We start from the raw sequence: 19,775 nt of genomic DNA on the forward strand, positions 1-19,775 counted from the left end.
ATCAGTTTGCGTATTTTGTACTGACGTGAATAACAAGTCATGAGCGATGTAAAAAAAAAAATCAATACGATATATATGTGCTAGTCCCATTTGTAACGTGAAAGTCAAATTTGGCCACCAAGAAATTTTTAAATTAAATTCTGTTCTATAGATCATTATGCCACCTAGCATTTGGCGACACTTGGCAGTTTTCAAGCCTTCTAATCGTTTCAAACAGTTCGTGGTAACGAACTGTAGTAAGGAGCGACCCGGCTCAATAGTAACCAAAACCCTAAAAAATGGAATTTTGATACCAATAGCTATATCAAAAGAATCGCATTTTAATGCTGGTTTTAAATATATAAGTTTCATCAAGTTTAGTCTTACCCATCAAAAGTTACGAGCCTGAGAAAATTTGCGTTATTTTAGAAAATAGGGGGAAACACCCCCTAAAAGTCATAGAATCTTAACGAAAATCACACCATCAGATTCAGCGTATCAGAGAACCCTACTGTAGAAGTTTCGAGCTCCTATCTACAAAAATGTGGAATTTTGCATTTTTTGCCAGAAGGCAGATCACGGATGCGTGTTTATTTTTTTTTTTTTTTTTTTTTTTTTTTTTTTTTTTTTTTTTTTTTTTTTTTTTTTTTTTTTTTTCCAGGGGTGATCGTATCGACCCAGTTGTCCTAGAATGTTGCAAGAGGGCTCATTCTAACGGAAATGAAAAGTTCTAGTGCCCTTTTTAAGTGACCAAAAAAATAAGAGGGCACCTAGGCCCCCTCCAACGCTAATTATTTTCCCAAAGTCAACGGATCAAAATTCTGAGATAGCCATTTTATTCAGCGTAGTCGAAAAACCTCATAACTATGTCTTTGGGGACGACTTACTCCCCCACAGTCCCCGTGGGAGGGGCAACAAGTTACAAACTTTGACCTGTGCTTACATATAGTAATGGTTATTGGGAAGTATACAGGCGTTTTCAGGAGGATTTTTTTGATTGGGGGGAGGGGTTGAGAAGAGGGGGATATGCTGGGGGAACTTTCCATCGAGAATTTGTCATGGGAGAAGAAAACTTCCATGAAGGGAGAGCAGGATTTACTAGCATTATTTAAAAAAAATAAAAAAATAAATGTGAAAAAGCTTTTTCACCTGGAAGTAAGGAACAGCAATAAAATTTAAAACAAACAGAAATTATTACCCATATAAGGGGCTCACCTCCTTATGATACCTAGCTCTTTACGCTAAAGTATTTTTAGTAATTTCAACTATTTATTCTACGGCTTTTGTGATTCAGGGGTCATTCTTAATGAATTGGGATAAAATTTAAGCTTTAGTGTAAAGAGCGAGGTACTGACGATGGGGCGAATCCCCTCATATATGTAATAAAAACATGAGAATACAAAAGTTCTTTACGTAAGCTAATTTATAAGTTACGTAAATCTTTTACCAATAAAAAGATTCGTAAAAAATTAAAAGTTCTAGTTGCCTTTTTAATTAACCAAAAAATCGGAGGGCGACTAGGCTTCGCCCCCGCTCTTTTTTTCTCCAAATCATTCGATCAAAATTATGAGAAAGCCATTTAGCCCCCCAAAAAAAAAAATATGCAAAATTTCGTTTTGATTATTCCTCTGCGGAGAGCCAAAATCAAAACATGCATTGATTCAAAAACGTTCAGAAATTAAATAAAAAAAACGAGTTTTTTTAACTGAAAGTAAGGAGCGACATTAAAACTTAAAACGCACAGAAATTACTTCGTATATGAAAGAGGCTGCTTCCTCATCAACGCCCCGCTCTTTACGCTAAAGTTTTTTACTGTTTTAAAAAGACGAATTGAGAGAAAGAGTCAAACTTTAGCGTAAAGAGCGGGGCGTTGATGAGGAAGCAGCCTCTTTCATATACGAAGTAATTTCTGTGCGTTTTAAGTTTTAATGTCGCTCCTTACTTTCAGTTAAAAAAACTCGTTTTTTTATTTAATTTCTGTCAGGAACTGAAATCAGACACTTATTACTACACTGATTTTACCAACTACATAAATCATACTAATTATTCTTAATATTAAATTGAAAAAATCCCAAGATTCGCCATATTCTAGATGGCGCTTAGAGGTGTTTTTGTCGACACCAGTGCCGGTTCCCACTCTTGTGAGCTACCCATACTCTTTGGTTTGGATCTTATAACTCTTTTACTCAGGTAAGCATGGTGAAGCCTGAAATGACTAGTAAATGTGGTAAATACTATGAATCACAGTGAAATTTTCTCTAAGAGTTTTTATACCTGTTCACCTGTGTATTTAGGGTTCAACCTGCTTACACTGCTTTCAACGCTTCAAAGATCTTGTATTATTAGAATCCAAATGCTGGGAACATTCCATTGAGAAAAAAGCTGAGGTGATTGAAATTTTTCCCCGAGGAAAATGTATAAAATTGGGTATATGGGTAGCTTGTTCTACCCAAAAAGACTACATAAGCTATAAAAATGTACCAATGCTAAAAATCAGTAATTATAATACCGTCGTTTGGTATCTGTAGTGTCCTGTGTTATTTGTAGCCCTTTGATCTCCAACATGTCTCGTTATATGAAATAAAAAACAAAAAAACACTTGCTAATAGATGGTGAGGGGCCATCCGGCGTTTCAGTGGAGTTATCCAGCCAACCCTTATAAATAGTGGCTTTTGCTGACAATTACAAATTGTTTATTAATAGAATTCTCTTTCTCGTTGTTTTAATCAAGTAATTTAATCTGCTTTATTATTGCAGCTGAGAGGGAACATCCATATGCCAGTGTCAAAGACTTAGAAGGCCAGCAAGAAGGCGATGAAACTGATACTGATAGCTATGACGTAATTGAGGCAAGGCGATCTGGAGTTGATAGGTAAACTTGTAAAGATTTCCTAAGTCGAATGTCTACTATTAAATTGAAAAAGTATATATGCTTTGCTTGCATTAGGGCCATTGGGATCATAGGTAGAGCAATAGTGCTAAGGTAAAGATTTTGTTCAACGTAGTTGAAAAGTCTGGAAATTATGTCTTTGAGGATCACAAACCCCACACAGCCCTCGGGACAAGGGTTGGAAGTTATGCCCTGGGGGTGTTTAAGATTTATATAGAAAGGGTGATTGTATAAGCTTCGAAGGGGGCTCATTGGATTGGAAATTAGACATACTAGTGGCTTTTTAAGATTAAGAGTGGTCGGAGGGTGGATACTTCCCACCTCATATTTTCCCAAAATGCATCCAATAGAAATTTTGAGACGGCCATTTGTTGTCGTATAAACTTCTAAAAGGCTCATTCGATTGGAAATTGAAGGGGCTAACCTCCACGTCCACGACCACCATTTCCCTAAGCACATCCAATCAAAATTTTGAGATAGCCATTTTGATCAGCGTAGTTAAAGGTTCTGAATTTTTTAAGGATTTCACACCACCACCACCCCCAAGCCTTCAGGGCCAGGGTTGTAATCTATGCCCTGGGGGCGTATAAAGTTTTTATAGAAAGGGTGGTCGGATAAGCTTCGGAGGGGGCTCATTGGCTTGGTAATCACAAGTTCTAGTGACCTCTTTATTCAGAGTGAGGTGTGGACGCCCGACCCCCACCTCGTATTTTCCCGAAATGAATCTAAAAGAAATTTTGAGATGGCCATTTGTTGTCGTAGAAACTTCTCAAAAGGCTCATTTAATTGGAAATTGAAGGGACTAGTGCCCCTTTTAATAGTCGAAATTGATTAGAGGACCACTAACCCCCCTCCCACGCCCACCATTTGCCAAAATACATCCAATTGAAATTGTGAGATGAGCCATTTTATTCAGTGTAGTTAGAATGTCTGGAAATTATGTCTTTGAGGATAACAACTCCCCACGACCCTCAGGGCAAGGGTTGTAAGTTGTGCCCTGGGAGCATATAAAGCTTTATACAAAGAGTGGCCATCCGAACTTCGGAGGGGTTCATTGGATTGGTAATGAGAAGTTATAGTACCCTTTAGAAGATTCAAAGTGTTTGGAGGGCGGATGCCCCCCCCCCCCCCGCACACGCTTCGTATTTTCCTGAAATGCATCTGATAGAGATTTTGAGCTGACCATTTGCTGCTGTAGGAACTTCTAAAAAGACTCATTCGATTGGAAACTGAAAGGACCTTTTTTGATAGTCAAAATTGATTGAAGGGGAACCAGCCCCCCCCCCCGCCACAGACACATCCATCAATTCCCAAACCACATCTAATCAAAATTCTGAGATAGCTATTCTGTTCAGCAAAGTTGAAAAGTCTGAAAATTGTGCCTGTGAGGATGAACCCCCCCCCCCACCAGCCCTCAGAGCAAGGGTTGTAAGTTATGCCCCAAGGCTATATAATGTTTTTATAGAAAAGGTGGTCGTATAAACTCTGAAGGGGGCTCACTGAATTGGAAATCAGATCTCCTAGTTCCCTTTTTAAGAGTCTAAGTGATCGGGGGCATCCGCTTCCCCCTCCCTCAACTCGTGTTTTCCACAAATCCATTCGATAAAAATTTTGAGATAACCATTTGTTCAAAAATAGTTCAAAGATCATATAATAAGGCTTTATAAAAAGGCCAGAGTCTGGGGGGTAAGGGTTGTAAGTTATTCCCCAGTGGCATATAATGTATTTATGGAAAAGGTGGTCGTGTGTACTTTAGTAGAGGCTCATTTGATTTGAAATATATAGTTCTAGTTCCTTTTTAAGAGTAAAAAATGAGAGCAACTAGCCCCCCTCTCTGACATCCTGTTTTTCCAAAATGCATTCAATTGAGGTTGTGAGATAGCCAGTTTGTTACCACTAATCCAAAAATTATATAACAATGTCTTTAAGGTGGACACAATCCCCCAGAGCCCCTTGGCAAGGGTTGTAAGTTATGCCCGGGGCATATAAGGTTTTTGTGGAACGAGTAGCCTTATAAACTTTGGATTGGATGGAGCTCATTTGATTGGGAATTGGAAAATTTAGTGCCCTTTTTAGGAGTCAAAAGTTAATGGAGAGCAATCATCCCCCTCCCCCAAGCCTATCATTCCCCAAAACATACCCGATCGAAATTTTAAAAGAGCTATTTTGTTCAGTTTTGTTGACAGGTCTTGTAATTATGTCTTTGGGCATGTCAACCTCCTCACAGTCCTCAGGAAAAGGGCTGTAAGTTAGGCCATTCGTTCATTGTTTACACCTGTATATATTATTGAGAAGGTATACATGTTTGAACTTTACTTTCCAAAGACGAAGGGTATTCAGGTGAGACTTTCAGAGAATGTTGAGGGGAGTGTTGAACTAAATCAAAACACATTACTTGTATACGGATAGTCAAAATGACGCAACACAGGAATAAATGAGTAAGTATATTAATTTGAGAAATTCAGGAAATAATAAGGGGGATGATCAAAAAGGCAATATTTGTATGCAGTCAATACTATTACAACTACCACCACTACTACTACCACGCTACATTTGCAGTTTTAAGGAAAAATTTAAACTACATCCAAAGATGCTATGTGCAGGCACATTATCAAAATAGCGTATCTCAAGAATTGATTTGTGTTTTAAGATGGAACTTTCTAAGAATACTTAAAGGATAAGATCATCTCACCAAAAGGCAATATATGCACGATACTGCTAATACTACTGTTACTGCTACATTTACTACTACTACTTCTATTGCAACTACTTGTAGGGCTAAGAGCATTGAGATGCAAATTTCAAGAAGTGTGTGGACATACAGGTTATCAAAAGGACTATGTCATAACGAAGTTGAAACTTCCAGGACTTGATGAGAAGGATGTTCTACTGACCAAAAAGCAATAAGTCAATACTACTGCTGCTAGCTGTACTACCACTGTTCAATTCTGTTACTAATAATACTATGTAACTACTGTTACAACTATGCCTAAGGGTATGAAGGTGAAATTTTGAGGGGGGGGGGAAATGGACTGAATCATGACACGCCCTCTGTATGCAGGTTTTCAAAAGGGTATAACAGCAATATCTTAGGAATAGTTTGGTGTGTGAAGTTGGAACTAACAGGGCTTGTTGTGAGGGATGTTGAACCAACCAAAAGAAAATATTTGCATCCTAATGCTACTGCTTCTACTAATACTACTAATGTCACTATTATTACTACATCTGTTACTACTACTGCCACTAAAGCTAGGCTATTACAAATAATTTTGCTATTACTGCTACTATTGTGGAAACTAATGATATTAAGGCGAAAAATTCGGGTATTATAAAAACTGTATGGAACTAACTCGAAGCACACTATGTCCACAAAGGTTGTAAAGCGGACGCATCAGAAATGCTTCAGGAACGGTTGAAACTTTCAGCGTGTGTTGAAAGGGGTATTGAAAGAACCAAAGGTGCTAGGTGCATACTGCCACTAATGCTGCTACAACTATTGCTACTGCACAAGCTAAGGATATTAAGGTGAAGCTTTTAAGGAATATTTAGGCAGATGTTAAACTAAATCAAAACAAACTATGAGCATGTGGAATTTCTAAAAGATAACAAAGCAATATCTGAAGAGCAACTTATATTATTAATTTAGACCTTTAAGGGTAAGTTTTGGGGGGCCTTGAACTAGCCAGAAGGCACTTTATATACACTTTTAATACTACCACTACAGTTACTGTAACTAATGACGCTAAGGGTATTAAGATGAAACTTACAGGGAACGTTTAAGAGTTTCAATTAAACGAAAAAACAGTATGCATGCAGGTTTTCAAAGGGGCATATAAGTAATATCATAGACAGGACAAATCTGTAATAGCTAGAAATACCATTGAAACTTTTAAAGGAGCTATTTCGATTCGAAATTAAAAGTTCTGGTGCCCTTTTTAAGAGTAAAAAGAGATTTGAGGGCAAGCAGCCCTTCTCTCAAACCCATTCATTTTCTAAGGACATCCAGTCAAAATTTTTATACACCCGTTTTGCTCAGCATAGTATAACGGTCCTACAACTATGTCTTTAGAGATATTGGACATGTCAACCCCCCACAATTATGCTTTAAAACTAATGTTGCTTTAAAATAAATCAAAAGGCATTGTGTTTATGGTTGCCAATAAGACACCTCAGCAATATATCGAGAACAACTGAGGGTATTAAGTTGATAACTTTTGGGATAAAACAATTACTACTTCTGCTCTTACATTCGATAAATAAAAAAATTGTTAGTATATCAAGGTTGTCAAAGAGTATAGATATAATCTTCTGAGAATTATGTTAAGTTTCATTTTTCAGGTCAACTTCAGAAACCATAAAATTAAATTAAAAAGTACTGTTTGTGTCAGGATCAAAAATTGTTGAAAAAGTTTCTCCAACATACAAATAGCAACCCATACTATAGATTCTTATAGAAAAAACTGAAAGAATGTAAAATATTGTTTTTTCATGAAAAAGACTATGTCAATAAAAACAAACAGAAATTAATTTAAAAATTTTTTTTCACAAAACAAGTTTTTCAAAGAAAACTTAAAAGGTCCATTAAGCCAAGAATGAGCAGAAATAAAGTCAAATAATCTTCCAAGTAAAACTACTACCAATCATTATCATTAAATAAATGAAACTCAAAACGAACAGAAATTACAATAAATAGCCGAATCAAAGTCAAAACGAGCAAAAATTAACGCAATTAGGGCTCATAATCCCCATGCCTTCTCAAGATCGGAACATAATTTGTGCTTTATTGAAAACAAAATACATTTGAATGTTTTCACTTTTCTAGTTTTCCAAAAAAACTATCAAAACTTGAAGGAATAAATATGATTATACGTCAATTAACTGACAATCCATGGTCTTTTTTTCAGTAAAAGCGCAAATTACGTTCTGGTCTTGAGAAGGCATGGGGGTTATCAGCCCTAATCATGTTAGTTTTTGCTCGTTTTGAGTTTGACTCGGCTATTTGTTTTTACTTCTATTCGTTTTGAGTTTATCAGTTTCAAGTTCTGCAATTTCAAATTTTTTAAACTTCTTTGACTTTTAGAATGTAATAACTTCAGAATCAAGACAAATGCCAATTAGACAATAAAAAAAGTAGATAAATCCCTTATTTTGCTTATAGGGTTGATTCTACCTCTAGTCCGTCAAACGGTCCTGCACCACCGCCAAGAGGGAGGAGACCTGTGACCTCGTTTGAACTTGGTGGACCAAGTTCAGGTTTCGTGCTGCCGCAAGAAAGACCCGTCAGTGCTGCAGGGGAAGTGGAGTATAATCCCGCTGGATCACAAGTCAATATTGCTGGAAGACAGGAAGGGGATGGTCCTCACTTTAGTGGAGATTCTCAAGACTCCAGTGAGTAGGATTCTTCCTGGTAATGTTCTGTAAATAGTAAGATTATTCTGGCTTATTTCTGGACTCCCTCCCCATACCATAGAGACTATCCTATGTGGTCAGCCAATACAATTAGTGTCCCAGCCAATACGATAAGAATCTACTGCAGCAGACGAGAAATATTGTTCTTATCCCGCTTACTAGGGTTATAATGAGAAAAAGGTTGATATAGCTGGAACACCTTCTGAGATAAAAGATGATATATTGCCAAAGATCGTCCTTGTCGGTCAACCATCTAGGTCAAATTGAAAAACAGGGCGTCCTTGAAGGAATTGGGAAGAGATCGTAAGGAAAGACTTAAGGGAAATCGGACCTTCTCGGGAGGGTGTAAAGAGGGTGGCTTCGAAGAGATTGGGACGGATGAAGAGCGCGCTTAGCTGTGTTGACCTTGGGTGGCCTGGGCTGCAGTGAGTTGTCAGTATTGTAGTAAATAAGAAATCTCTACCTGAATGGTGTTGATCAAAAACAGCTAAGCTATATTATCTGAGTGTCATTTATAAAAGTTGTGTACTAGTTTCTCTGTTTAATACTGAACAACTGTTTAGGGCTAGACTATATTTCAGACTTGACAGTTAATTCTTAATGCTCTGCGAAGGGTATATTTTCCAATTTATTTACTTATCTCCTTGTTTTCCGTACCTAGACTCATAAAACAAGAGTTTGGGTATCACTTCCCAAAAAAGGGTGTGCAAGGATAGAATATGCTCTTGCAATATTTGTGAAACATACATATGTTTGTCGTCCGAAATAACCGTTTAAAGAGTCAATGAAGAGGAAGGACCCCCTCCCGTCAGATTGTTCTTTTTCACTGTTAAGCAAGCCTTTGGCATTTTCAAATTTTACCTTGGTTCTTTGCCATGGTGAAATGAGGGCCCTTCGGATCGTGGAGTGGAGCTAAGGCTTAGCAATAGCTGACTCTTTGGCCATTTATTAATAAATGTTATCATATTTGTTTTAGTAATATATTAAAATGTACAATAATAACATATTAAAATCCTTTTTTAAATAAATTATTATTTTATCAAAACTCAGTGTTTAAAATGCACAATTTATTTTAATGATATGTGTATAAAATTACTAAGTGCCATTGATAAATTGTTAATTAACTAAAGACTTTATTATCATCCTGAACTTACAGTGATTTCTAGTTATAAACGAATATATTCATTCATATATTTCATATGAATGTTCATACGATTGTGATTTCATGTTTTCAAATTTATTCCAGTCCTAATTTAAAAATTGCACAATAAAAAAAAATTAGTTTCTAGAAACAGTCTCATTCCCATAACAACACGGTTGTAGGTTTGAACTCAGTGTAGAAACTGCGTTAGGAATACAACTAATTGTCTAGTTGTTAAAAAAAGAAAAAGGTGAAACATCAGAAAGTCGGGCGAAAATAACTTTTATAAAGTTGCATAAAAGCTAGATTTTACCTAAAACCAATTACTATTTAGTAATTGCTTAAAAGACGAAGCTGAAACTGCAACAGAATTCTTATCATAATTTTGAACTTGCCAAATCCTGTTATTGGTTTTGTAGGATCTCATATTCTTTCTAAGGTATATGGTCACTACATTTAATTTTTAAAATAATTGTTTTATAACTCAAAATTTCGATTTATCATTAGTCATTTTTTTCTTAGTTTTATCGATCTGTTAATGTAAAAGTTTAATAGTGGGCGTGTATATTAACTTATTACCGTCTGGAGATATTGATGCCCATATATAACGCTGAAAATTTTTGTAGCATCCATATTGTTTACAAGTGATAATTATTTATAAAATTATTTAGCTCAGAATATGAATTCTATTATCAGTAATTTTTTTATTTTATTTTTACCAATTAGTTGAATTAAAAGTTTGATAATGAATGTCCATATCTATTTAGTAGCGTTTGCAGAGACTATTCCTCATTTACAGCGTTAAACCAATTTGGGATACAGGCATTACAATATCTAGGGAATAGTAAAGTAGCATAACTCTATACCAAATTTATTGTCACTGAATAAAGAAAAAAGAAAGTTTGGTTGGTTCAATAGTCGTATGCTTCATTTATAAAATGTATATCTGGCTGATTAAAAAGCAGAACCAGCAATTCAGGATGATTAAGAAATCATATGAATTTCAGTCGAAATTGTAACAGCTATTACCAGACTAATTCTTTTAGTGTAGTTTTATTGCTTTTTTTGGGCGTAAAATGATTGCTAATGTCTGTTGTAGAGGGCTACTCATGCATAACTGTTCGTGAGTCGCTTGCTGTTCTTCGGGCCAAAATAGCACAGGAGAACCTTCCTGTACGATCCTCCCGTCCTGGGGCTCTTGTTGTCCGACAAGAGTCGATGAGTGATCCAAATTATGCTACGGTCTCAGAAGCTGAATACTCCGAGAATGTCTACTCAGCTATTCCTGATCCAAATGGTAACCTCTACAATTCAAGTGGGGGAGGAAGTGAAACTTATGCTCGAGTTGATCAGGCGCCTTTATTGACAGACGCGGTAGCTTTGCCGACTGAAGATTCTCTAGAAGTTGACATGCCACCTGAACCTCCAAGTGTCATTAGCTTAAAACACCTGTCTCTTACGTCTCGGCAAGGTTAGATCTTTTCTTATTAAATCGACGGGGTTAGTTTTTTCTTGGTCCCCCTTTTAAATAAAAGCCATAATTAAGCTTTATGTATTATTGATACGAGTTTACACACAGTTCTACTCTTATTGCTGGTAGAGGTAGATATTTTGTTTGCTTTAGGATTAGGCGATATATTAGTTTTGCGAGAAAAAAAAATTATGTATAGCTGAATGTGAGAGATCAGTTTCAAATACACAAATCCCTTTTCGACTTTTTTGCCGCAATTCGTTAAGACAGACTGCTCAAACGTATGGGCCTTTGAATTTGAATAAGAATTATTTTTAAAGACCTCAAGACTTTAGCGTAAAAAGCTTGGGCTGGGGAAAGGGTAGCCCCCCCCCCCCATATACGGAATATTTTATGTTCGTTTAAGTTTGTAAACTTTGAAAAAAGTTTGTAAACTTTTTAAAAAGTTTGTAACTTTTTTCTATAATGCTGAAATATAATTCGTTTATTTAAGTGGTAGTTGTAGGTAATGCGAATAATAAACATGAGAAAGAAAAGATTTTCAGTTGTATTCTGAAAATTATTACTTGTTGCAAGCACTGCACTAATTATGCTTCATCTCGATATTACGGTTTAGCATTACCACCTACCTGTTCAATGAATCACTAAATAACAAAATATATCTTTAAAATGGTCTTCTTCTGGTCTGAGTAACCGCGTGTATAGGATTTTTTGTCCGGTTTTTTTTCGGGGGGGGAGGGGTCAAAAAAATTTGAAAAACATCAAAAATTCGTTTATATGGATTTTGTTACTTTTAACGAGTCGGAAAAAATTTTCGGGTGGAAAGGCTGTTAAAATTAGGTAACGATGCCTCTCCTGGTTGCGGCCTTGGGTGTGAGTCTCTTGATTTGTCTTTGATTGTTTTTGTTTTTTTAAGACTGTTGTGGTTTGAAAAGACTAGTTTGAATCCTATCGGCATACTACTCATTTGTATTTTCAAAACTCCGCACCTTAGTTTTGTTACAAAATCTGTGTATCGATTTCTTAGAAATTTTTTTAATAAATCTCGAGGAAAAATGTTAAAAATTACTTTTACATTTGATTTAGGACTCCGTAATCATGAGCTCCTAGAGCCTAAAATTATAGGTTTTTTTCCGAAGCTGTGGATGTCTTGTTTTTTAATTCCCTTTCTAATGTCAGTTAAATTTTATGATTTTTCTAGACAACTTCTGTTTTTCCTAAACCGTACTGATAGTAATTGTTTCAGCAAAAAAAAGTACTTTGTTTTTTCTTTTATCAGTTTATTTGGTAACGAATCCTTTAAATTGTTAATTGACAATAAATAATTGTAGTGCTTTGTTATGTTAATAGTTTAAATCCTCAGTTTTAAATTTATAACTGTTTTTTTTTTAAGTTTAAAATATTTAAAGCAATAAATAAACTGTTACCATTTCAAAGATGATATATCGTGACTATAAAACTTCGATTAAATATTACTGTATGGTTTTATTTGGTAATGATTTCTTCGTTTAGGACGTGTAAAAATTTTTTGACAAGTGGTATCTACCTTATGTTCCCGCTAAAGGAATTCTCGCTTATCACGACATTTTTGTTGCTGATTTAAATTACTTCGGTTGCTTTGTCAAACAATAAAAGGAAGGGGGGGATTTCGACTTCTCTTGAGGAACTCGGCAAGCTCTAGACATTTTTTCTAAACAATAGCAGCAACAACCATGGGAGAATACGCTTTTTATTTGATTGAAGAGTTAATCAGAGCTGCTAAAATTGGGCAATGTAAACATACTCTGTCAACCTAGTGGGTGCAAAAATTGCTTATTGGTAATTATTGTCTATCGCACCAAGTTTTGTTCTGATTGATGCTGGTTCTGTAATGATAAAATGAAGCTTTGAAAATAAATAAAAAAAAGTGGCACTGGAAGCAGAAAAGTATCCAGAAGAATCAGGTTAGGTTACGTTAACCTAACCTGACAGTTTTGAAGTTTTTCACGGTGATTCGCCAACGTGACGCACTGCTTTTCCTATGTAAGAAGAATTTAAAATATGAAATTTTAATGATGGCTAATGAAAATGGTGATCCAAGGACAACGCTCTAACTGCATCAAATTAACTTTTATTGAAGCAGTTACCCGTTGTGTCGGTGAATTGGCGCCAAAGTATCAAAATCGCCCTTTGAACCTCATTCATGCATTTTTAATTTTGGAATCATCTTAATGAATTGTTTTCCTTACACCCATGGCTCCACTTTTGTTATCATTTACTTATTGATTAAATCATAATACAATAGTCCCTATGGCTTGTCGCATAATGACGTGTGATAGAAAGGCCAATTCAATCACAAAGGAAAAGATTTAGAAATTAAAAAAAAAAATTATACTTGCTTAAATACAGGTTCCAAAGATTGGTTGGGAGATATTCACTATCAGAATTTTTGAGTTTTAGATGAACGCTTTCTTTCTAAAATTTTAGTTATGTGCCCCGGAGCTTGTTTTTCTTCTTTTTTTTGCGCTTCTTATTTAAAATCAGTAGAACAATTGATAACCTAATACATTATTCGGAGTTAGAATTAAAGTTGTGTTTTCTTATTTTAAGGTTCAATGGCAAGCATGTTGAGTGGCTCTTCTAGTCACTTGTCTCTAGCCTCGCCTAAGCCGGAAAGAAGGAAAGCTAATTCACCACTGCCACCCCCACCATCACCCCAAAAGTAAGTCTCATCAGAGGTCATTTTAAAGAGAAAAAGTACATGCTCCATTATTTTGCCTCTGGAATATTCTATCAAATGTTCCCTCGTATAATTGTGAAGTTAACAATATAAAAATATCTTGAAAGTTAATTAAAATAAAACATCTTTTACATCTAAAAAGCTCAAAACATGTAGGTTTACACTTTGAGAAAACTGACTGCATTTAATAAACTAAACTGGTAAAAGAAATTTACATGTTGTAGGTGTTGAATGTTTTTAAATGTGGTTAAATGTTGATTATTGAGGCTAGATGTCTGAATATTTGCAATGTCAATCGTAAATTAACTGTTTATAGCCTTCATTATTTTAAAATCAATTTTTGTTAATATTAAATTAGGGTTATTTATTTATTTTCTGCTTCTGATGGTGGAAATAAGAGTCAATGACTTCTATTCTATTTGTTTACGAATAATTTTGTAATAACTAAATATTACTAATTATGGCTATCATTTAAGGGTAAGGTCGCCCTTGGCAACGTGTCAAACCTTTAAAAGTATCCCCATACTCGAGAATGTTACCCCCAAGATGGGGTGTGGCCTGTTTTCAGTTCTTGCCTGGCTGTTTTTCGATGCAATCTTGTTGTCTGCTTCTAAAAGATTATGTTTATTTACAACTATTAAAGAAAAATGTTTTATTTCAATACTAAATGACAAAGAGAAAACAAACAAAGAAAACAACAAAGAGAAAACAAAAACTGAAGACACAAATGAAGTAAGTCTCCCTGATTCAAACGTCATTCAGATAACTCCCCACCAAAGCCCTGTCGTAATTGGTATGATAAATACCATAAGGATGCTCTACCTTAAGAATCTTATGCCCTATTTCTAGAGACCAGATTTTGCCTTGTCTTAATTCATGTATAAGCCGATCAGAGGAGGCCACATCTAACTGCCGTTCTGGAATAATAGCAATTTTGAACGTGTTACAACGTCTCGTATCCATACTAAGATGAATAATAAAAATTTGAACCCTATACTTTAGCGATATTAACGCTATAAACCTTATTCATGCTATTGCCCAAAAATTAAAGATCCTTATTACTGTTATTTACAAGTTAAGGCAAGCCGCTGCACTAATTAGGAAGGAGCTTAAACAAATACACAGAGATGAACTATGAAAATGACACGGTTCCAAGAACTAGTTCGCTACTACGTCATAAATGCTTTCTAGACTCCTGACGGATTTGGATGTCGTGTTGGTCCTGAAGCTATCTCCAATGATCGTACGAGTTATAGAAAACATAAATATTTATTGTGTTACTAACCGAAATGTCCAAAACAGATTTAGGCATGGAAGATAACAGTGATTTTTATTTGAAAATACCCATGGTTGTAAAGATTAGAAGCACTGGAAATTTGTGAGTTAACTTAAAGTTAACTAAAATTGCTCGTTGACACGATTAGTGAAGTGTTGGCCTGTCTTTAAAGGTGAAGCCTTTGTCATTGGCTTTAAAATGTTAAAATGCCTGCCTGTTTGTCTGCTATGAATTCTTTTTTTCCATAGTTCTTGAAAAGCTTAAAAAAATCCAAATCTGTATGTGGATCGCGCTTGATTTTTTATTTTTATTTTTTTCAATTACTCAAAGTGTATTCTTTTTCTATATAGCTAATTTTAAGTACATTTTTTAAGTTACACGTGCAAACTATTCCTCTATATTACCAAAGCTAAGTCTTTGACGCACCTCTACCATTATGGATGTGGAGAGCTTTGCTTATTGTGGCAATAAGAACGATGGATGCCCCCCCCCCTCTGTTGTGTCAAAAATGAATATCATTTTTGACTCCTTAGAAGTAAAAACTAAAACTTCTTAAGACAAAAAATATAAGAATGGTCAAAGATTAAGTGGCCATCATGGCAACTAGTTTTGAAGGCCACTATACATTTCAGGTGCTGTAACTCAAAAAGCTTTATGTTATAACAAAGCTGATAGAAGCAGTATCGATATTTACTGCTTCCTTCGCAAATTTTCCTCATTATTCAACGCATTTACTGGCCTAATTTGAAAATCAGAAAATAGTTTGTGGATCTTTTCGTTCTTATATATATTATGCGTTTGGTTTTTAATTTACCTTACAAATGAAAGCTCTTAAGCCGAACAGGCCAGCCATGAGAAAGAACAAACAAAGAGAGAAATCTCAATGAAGAGCAAACAAATGGGATTACAGCTACTAGAAAGGAAAGATACAAACCATCTCGACGCGGATATTTTGTCTGTATGAAAACAAGGCGTTTTTAACGCTGATGAAACAAAGATAAAAATTAAATAACCTAAAAGTAAATTGAAATATTCTTGCTTTTGGTTTTTATTTGCTTTTAGTTCATTTTATTTTTTTATTTTTATATCATCAGCATTGGAAATGCCTAGTTTTCATACAGGCGAAATATCCGCGTCATTTTATTTTTTACCTTTTCTTTCTACTGGCCGAAGTGTCGTTTGTTTGTTCTGCATTGAGATTTATCTCTTTGTTTGTTCTTAATTTACCTTAGGTAAGACCAATGGGACTGGAAGATTAAGTTTGCCCAGACCTACTGTATCCTAAACGTCGTCAGCTACCGTGAAATTTGTAGAACAGAATTCTACATTTAATGACAAAGAATGACGAGAATACTTTTGTATTATTAAATGTCCTGTCATGAACCGCTACTCCATAGAAGGATCGGCTCCTAAAATTTTAGATTTAGAATTTATCTTAGTTGCATAAATTAGTAATAAGTCTTTAACAATCAGTGATGATGATGATAAAAATGGGAATTTTTATTAATTTTATAGGAATTAATGGGCGTGACAATGCTGACAAAAAGCTGCTTGATTTAGTGTAAAAGACGAGTCTTGAAAATAAACCTCTGATTTGTGGAGCAATATTCTTCTTCCTTTTCTGTATTAAGTTGTTTCACTAACTTGTTTAGTTCGCTAACTAGCATGTTTAATGGCTAGGTTATTTAAACGAACCGAAGTGGCTCGTTTTCGGGATCCTTAACGCTTCTGTGAAGCTTGGCAACATTACTTTACAGAACTAGGAGAATTCCTGACGTTATATCACTTGAAAGAGAGTATAATTGAGAATCAAAATTATATTAAATGATATCTCAAATCTTATCTTTTTATAGTTGGCTATGAAAGGAACAATTGAATAATGTATATGCATTCAAAAAAGTATCTTTTTGATTTTCTAGATTTTTCTAGAAACTTTCTCGAAATTTTTCTAGAGATTTTTCTGTGACTGAGGTTTCTGATTAAAAAAAAAACTACAGTGTTGATTTTTTTTTCATAACTAGTTACGATAAAAGTAAATAGTTGATTTATTTTAAAGATTGATTTGTCACTATTTCATTTATTTCATTTTAATTTCATTATTTATTTCATTTTAATTTCATTTTATTTCATTTATTGTTTATCACTATTTGATTGATTTATCACTATTTCAACTTATTTTAGTGATGACATGTATGCAACCGTAAATAAGGTGAGAAGAAATAGCCGTTCATTAGTTGAGCATGGTAGAACTGCCGTCAAAAGCCTGGAAGAAATGTACGCAAAAGTCTTAAAACGGAAGAGTGCAACGTTATCACGTGCTTCTGACGCCAGCTTCTTGTCTCAGTCAGAAAATTCATCACATAGAGGATCAATAGATTTAGGAAAATTAGATTTTAGCCAAGAAACCAAAAAAGGGCATAAAAAAACGGGTAGTAGTCCTTCTGGTGGAAGTGCTAGCAGACGAGGATCTGCTGATACCCTTGGGAGTAGGCAAAGCCTAACACCGCTGGATCATTTACGTGGTTTTCCAAGTCTTCCTGAGGAAATGAATTATGAAACTATAAAAGCTCATCTTTTATCTGACATCCAAGTATCTAACAGTCCTAGTCAAAGTGCGGAATCCTTTGAACGAGAGGATAATGACCCAGGGTATGAAAAAGTTATAAATGAAGGTTATGAACGTATTAAATCGGATCATGGTTATGAAGCAATAAGATTGAATACTAGTGACCGTAATTATGGAACTGCTCAGGAACCAGGATACGAGTCAGTTTCTCTTGAAGGTTCCAATTATGAGTGTGTACGGTATGACTCTCGAAATGAGATGTATGAAGAGCTTGGCTCCTCTGATGGACGTGAGCCTAATTATGAAAGTGTTAAATATTTTATAGGTGAGCCACCTTACGAGCAGCTCGGGAGTGTTAACAATTATGAAATTGTAGATGGCATTCCCGTTTCGCCGAGTGAAGAACCTGTTGTCCCCTTTAATCCAAGTGTATTATATTCGAAAGTGAGTAAACCTAAGAAGAATGAGGAAGTTAATTGTGGTTCTATAAGTATTCATGTCGAAGGACCTTTACCGCCTCTTAATTCTAGAGTAGAATCAGAAGCAGAGCCATCTAAAGGAAATAACGTCGTTAGGATTGAAGTTACTGGTAATTCTTGGACTTTACTGTAGTTTTATGTTTTATGTTGAATCAGGATTTGCTTAGAAAGACTCAATGGTAAAACATTTTTCTGTCGTTTTTGTTATTCATCCTGCTTTTGGGAAACATCTTTACAGCTGTATAATGGTAAGAGGCAATCAGGTGTTTTAGAACTAAAACCTATAAAAATCCAAAAAGCAGGCTGGGTTAGATAGTATTTTGAAGAGTGTCTCAGTTTTAACTGAAAATTACAAATTATATCCTTTGAGTTCCCCTGTCAGACTTTTGAGTCAAACTGTCTCCCATTGATTACCTCATGCACCTAAATCACTTCTTTTGTACTTTAGATTGAGATAAAACTCCCACTTTTGAAAGGTGTGTTTAATATAGTACGTCGTCGTAATATTTTTATTATGCATTCAGATCTCTGTTGTTTTCATCCAATGATAAGCTCAGACACACCTCTAAAGTAGTGTTTTGGCTAATAAAAACGATAGAGCCTTTACACTATACGGATAATTTACCTGAAGTCATTATAGAATCTGTCATAGGAACAGGTGTATTTTGAACTACAGCTACGAACCGCTTAATGGTATAAAATAGCAGTTCCCTATAATCTTTTTTTTTTTCAAAAAAGAAACAATCTTTGCTGCAGGTCTCGCTGTAGCATCGACTTCTCCTCTTTCCTCGTTCATTGGCCTGTATGTGTTTGTATAGTATGGCCGTCATTGCTGCTACAGGTCTTGCTAAGGTATACTAAGGTCGCATTGTCCCTATAAGGTTGACCAAATGTTCCACAATTATGTGAGGCCTTATGGTCACAAATTTTTGTTTCTTTGAAAATCAGGATTTAAGAAGCTTGAAAATAGTCGATCAGACTTTTTTTTAGAAAAAGGGTAAGGTTTTCCCAGACCAGGCAACCTTGGTGTTATCTTAGTGTTTACAGTTGGTTGCTGAGTCATGTTTTGCAGGCTAGGCAACCGTTTTAGAAGCTGGCCGACTCTTTTCTAGTGTATCTAAACTTCCTGTGAAGCTCCATTTATAACGAGGTCAAGTCTGTATCCAAAGGAGGGGTCACCGGGTTTAAACCCCCCTCCCCCAGACACACACATACGCTAAACTCTTTTCTCACCTGTAAAAAATTACAAAAATGTATGTGAGTAAATTTTTAGTGTGTTTTGTATTTTTGAGAAAGCTCCCCTAGAAAAGAATCCTGGATGCGCCCTTGAATTTTGATTTTACTTATACGGAGATATAGATTGCACTAGTTTCAGCCAATCAGAACTTTTCAGCCTATCAGAAAATTCTATGAATAAATATGCTTGGATCAAATTACCGCCGACTAAATCTTGGTGTTAGTAAAATCTCGTTGTGAATCGGCCTTAAGTGCTCTGTTTTTATTTAACCAGTATTAATTCATAGATTGATTATATTTTTCTAAGAATGTATTTTCAAAATCAAATTACTTATTTTGTATTGTGAATTACTGTTTAAACTAATATATGAATAAATGTTACTATTACCATATTCAGGATTAGAATGCCAGGAGGACAATCTGACTAAGACGGTACAATAAACACCAGTTGAAATCAAAAATGAGGGAATATTCCCCATGTTTGTTTTAATGTACCAATTGTCTAGTGGAAAAATATCCACAAGTTTTGGTGCTTGCTTGTGTCCTTAAGCACAATTGGCTAATCAGACTTATCACACCAGTTCACCTAAGGTATGTAAGAACTTAAAG

At 35.2% G+C, this 19,775-nt stretch overlaps 1 protein-coding gene across 3 annotated transcripts in view; it reads left to right on the top strand.

Annotated features, from left to right (window-relative positions):
- The window catches only part of LOC136038660 (uncharacterized), a 45,140-nt gene extending 25,582 nt beyond the window's left edge, over positions 1-19,558 (top strand). For all 3 annotated transcript variants that reach the window (XM_065721925.1, XM_065721926.1, XM_065721928.1), the window contains 5 exons: positions 2,737-2,851; positions 8,028-8,257; positions 10,519-10,890; positions 13,480-13,591; positions 17,067-19,558. In XM_065721925.1, coding sequence (XP_065577997.1) covers positions 2,737-2,851; positions 8,028-8,257; positions 10,519-10,890; positions 13,480-13,591; positions 17,067-18,063 — 1,826 coding nt within the window. In that variant the 3' untranslated portion in view covers positions 18,064-19,558. The remainder of the gene's footprint in view (positions 1-2,736; positions 2,852-8,027; positions 8,258-10,518; positions 10,891-13,479; positions 13,592-17,066) is intronic.
- The last annotated feature ends 217 nt before the right edge of the window (positions 19,559-19,775 follow it).

This window comes from Artemia franciscana, chromosome 18 (assembly GCF_032884065.1).
Source record: "Artemia franciscana chromosome 18, ASM3288406v1, whole genome shotgun sequence".
NCBI lineage: Eukaryota > Metazoa > Arthropoda > Branchiopoda > Anostraca > Artemiidae > Artemia > Artemia franciscana.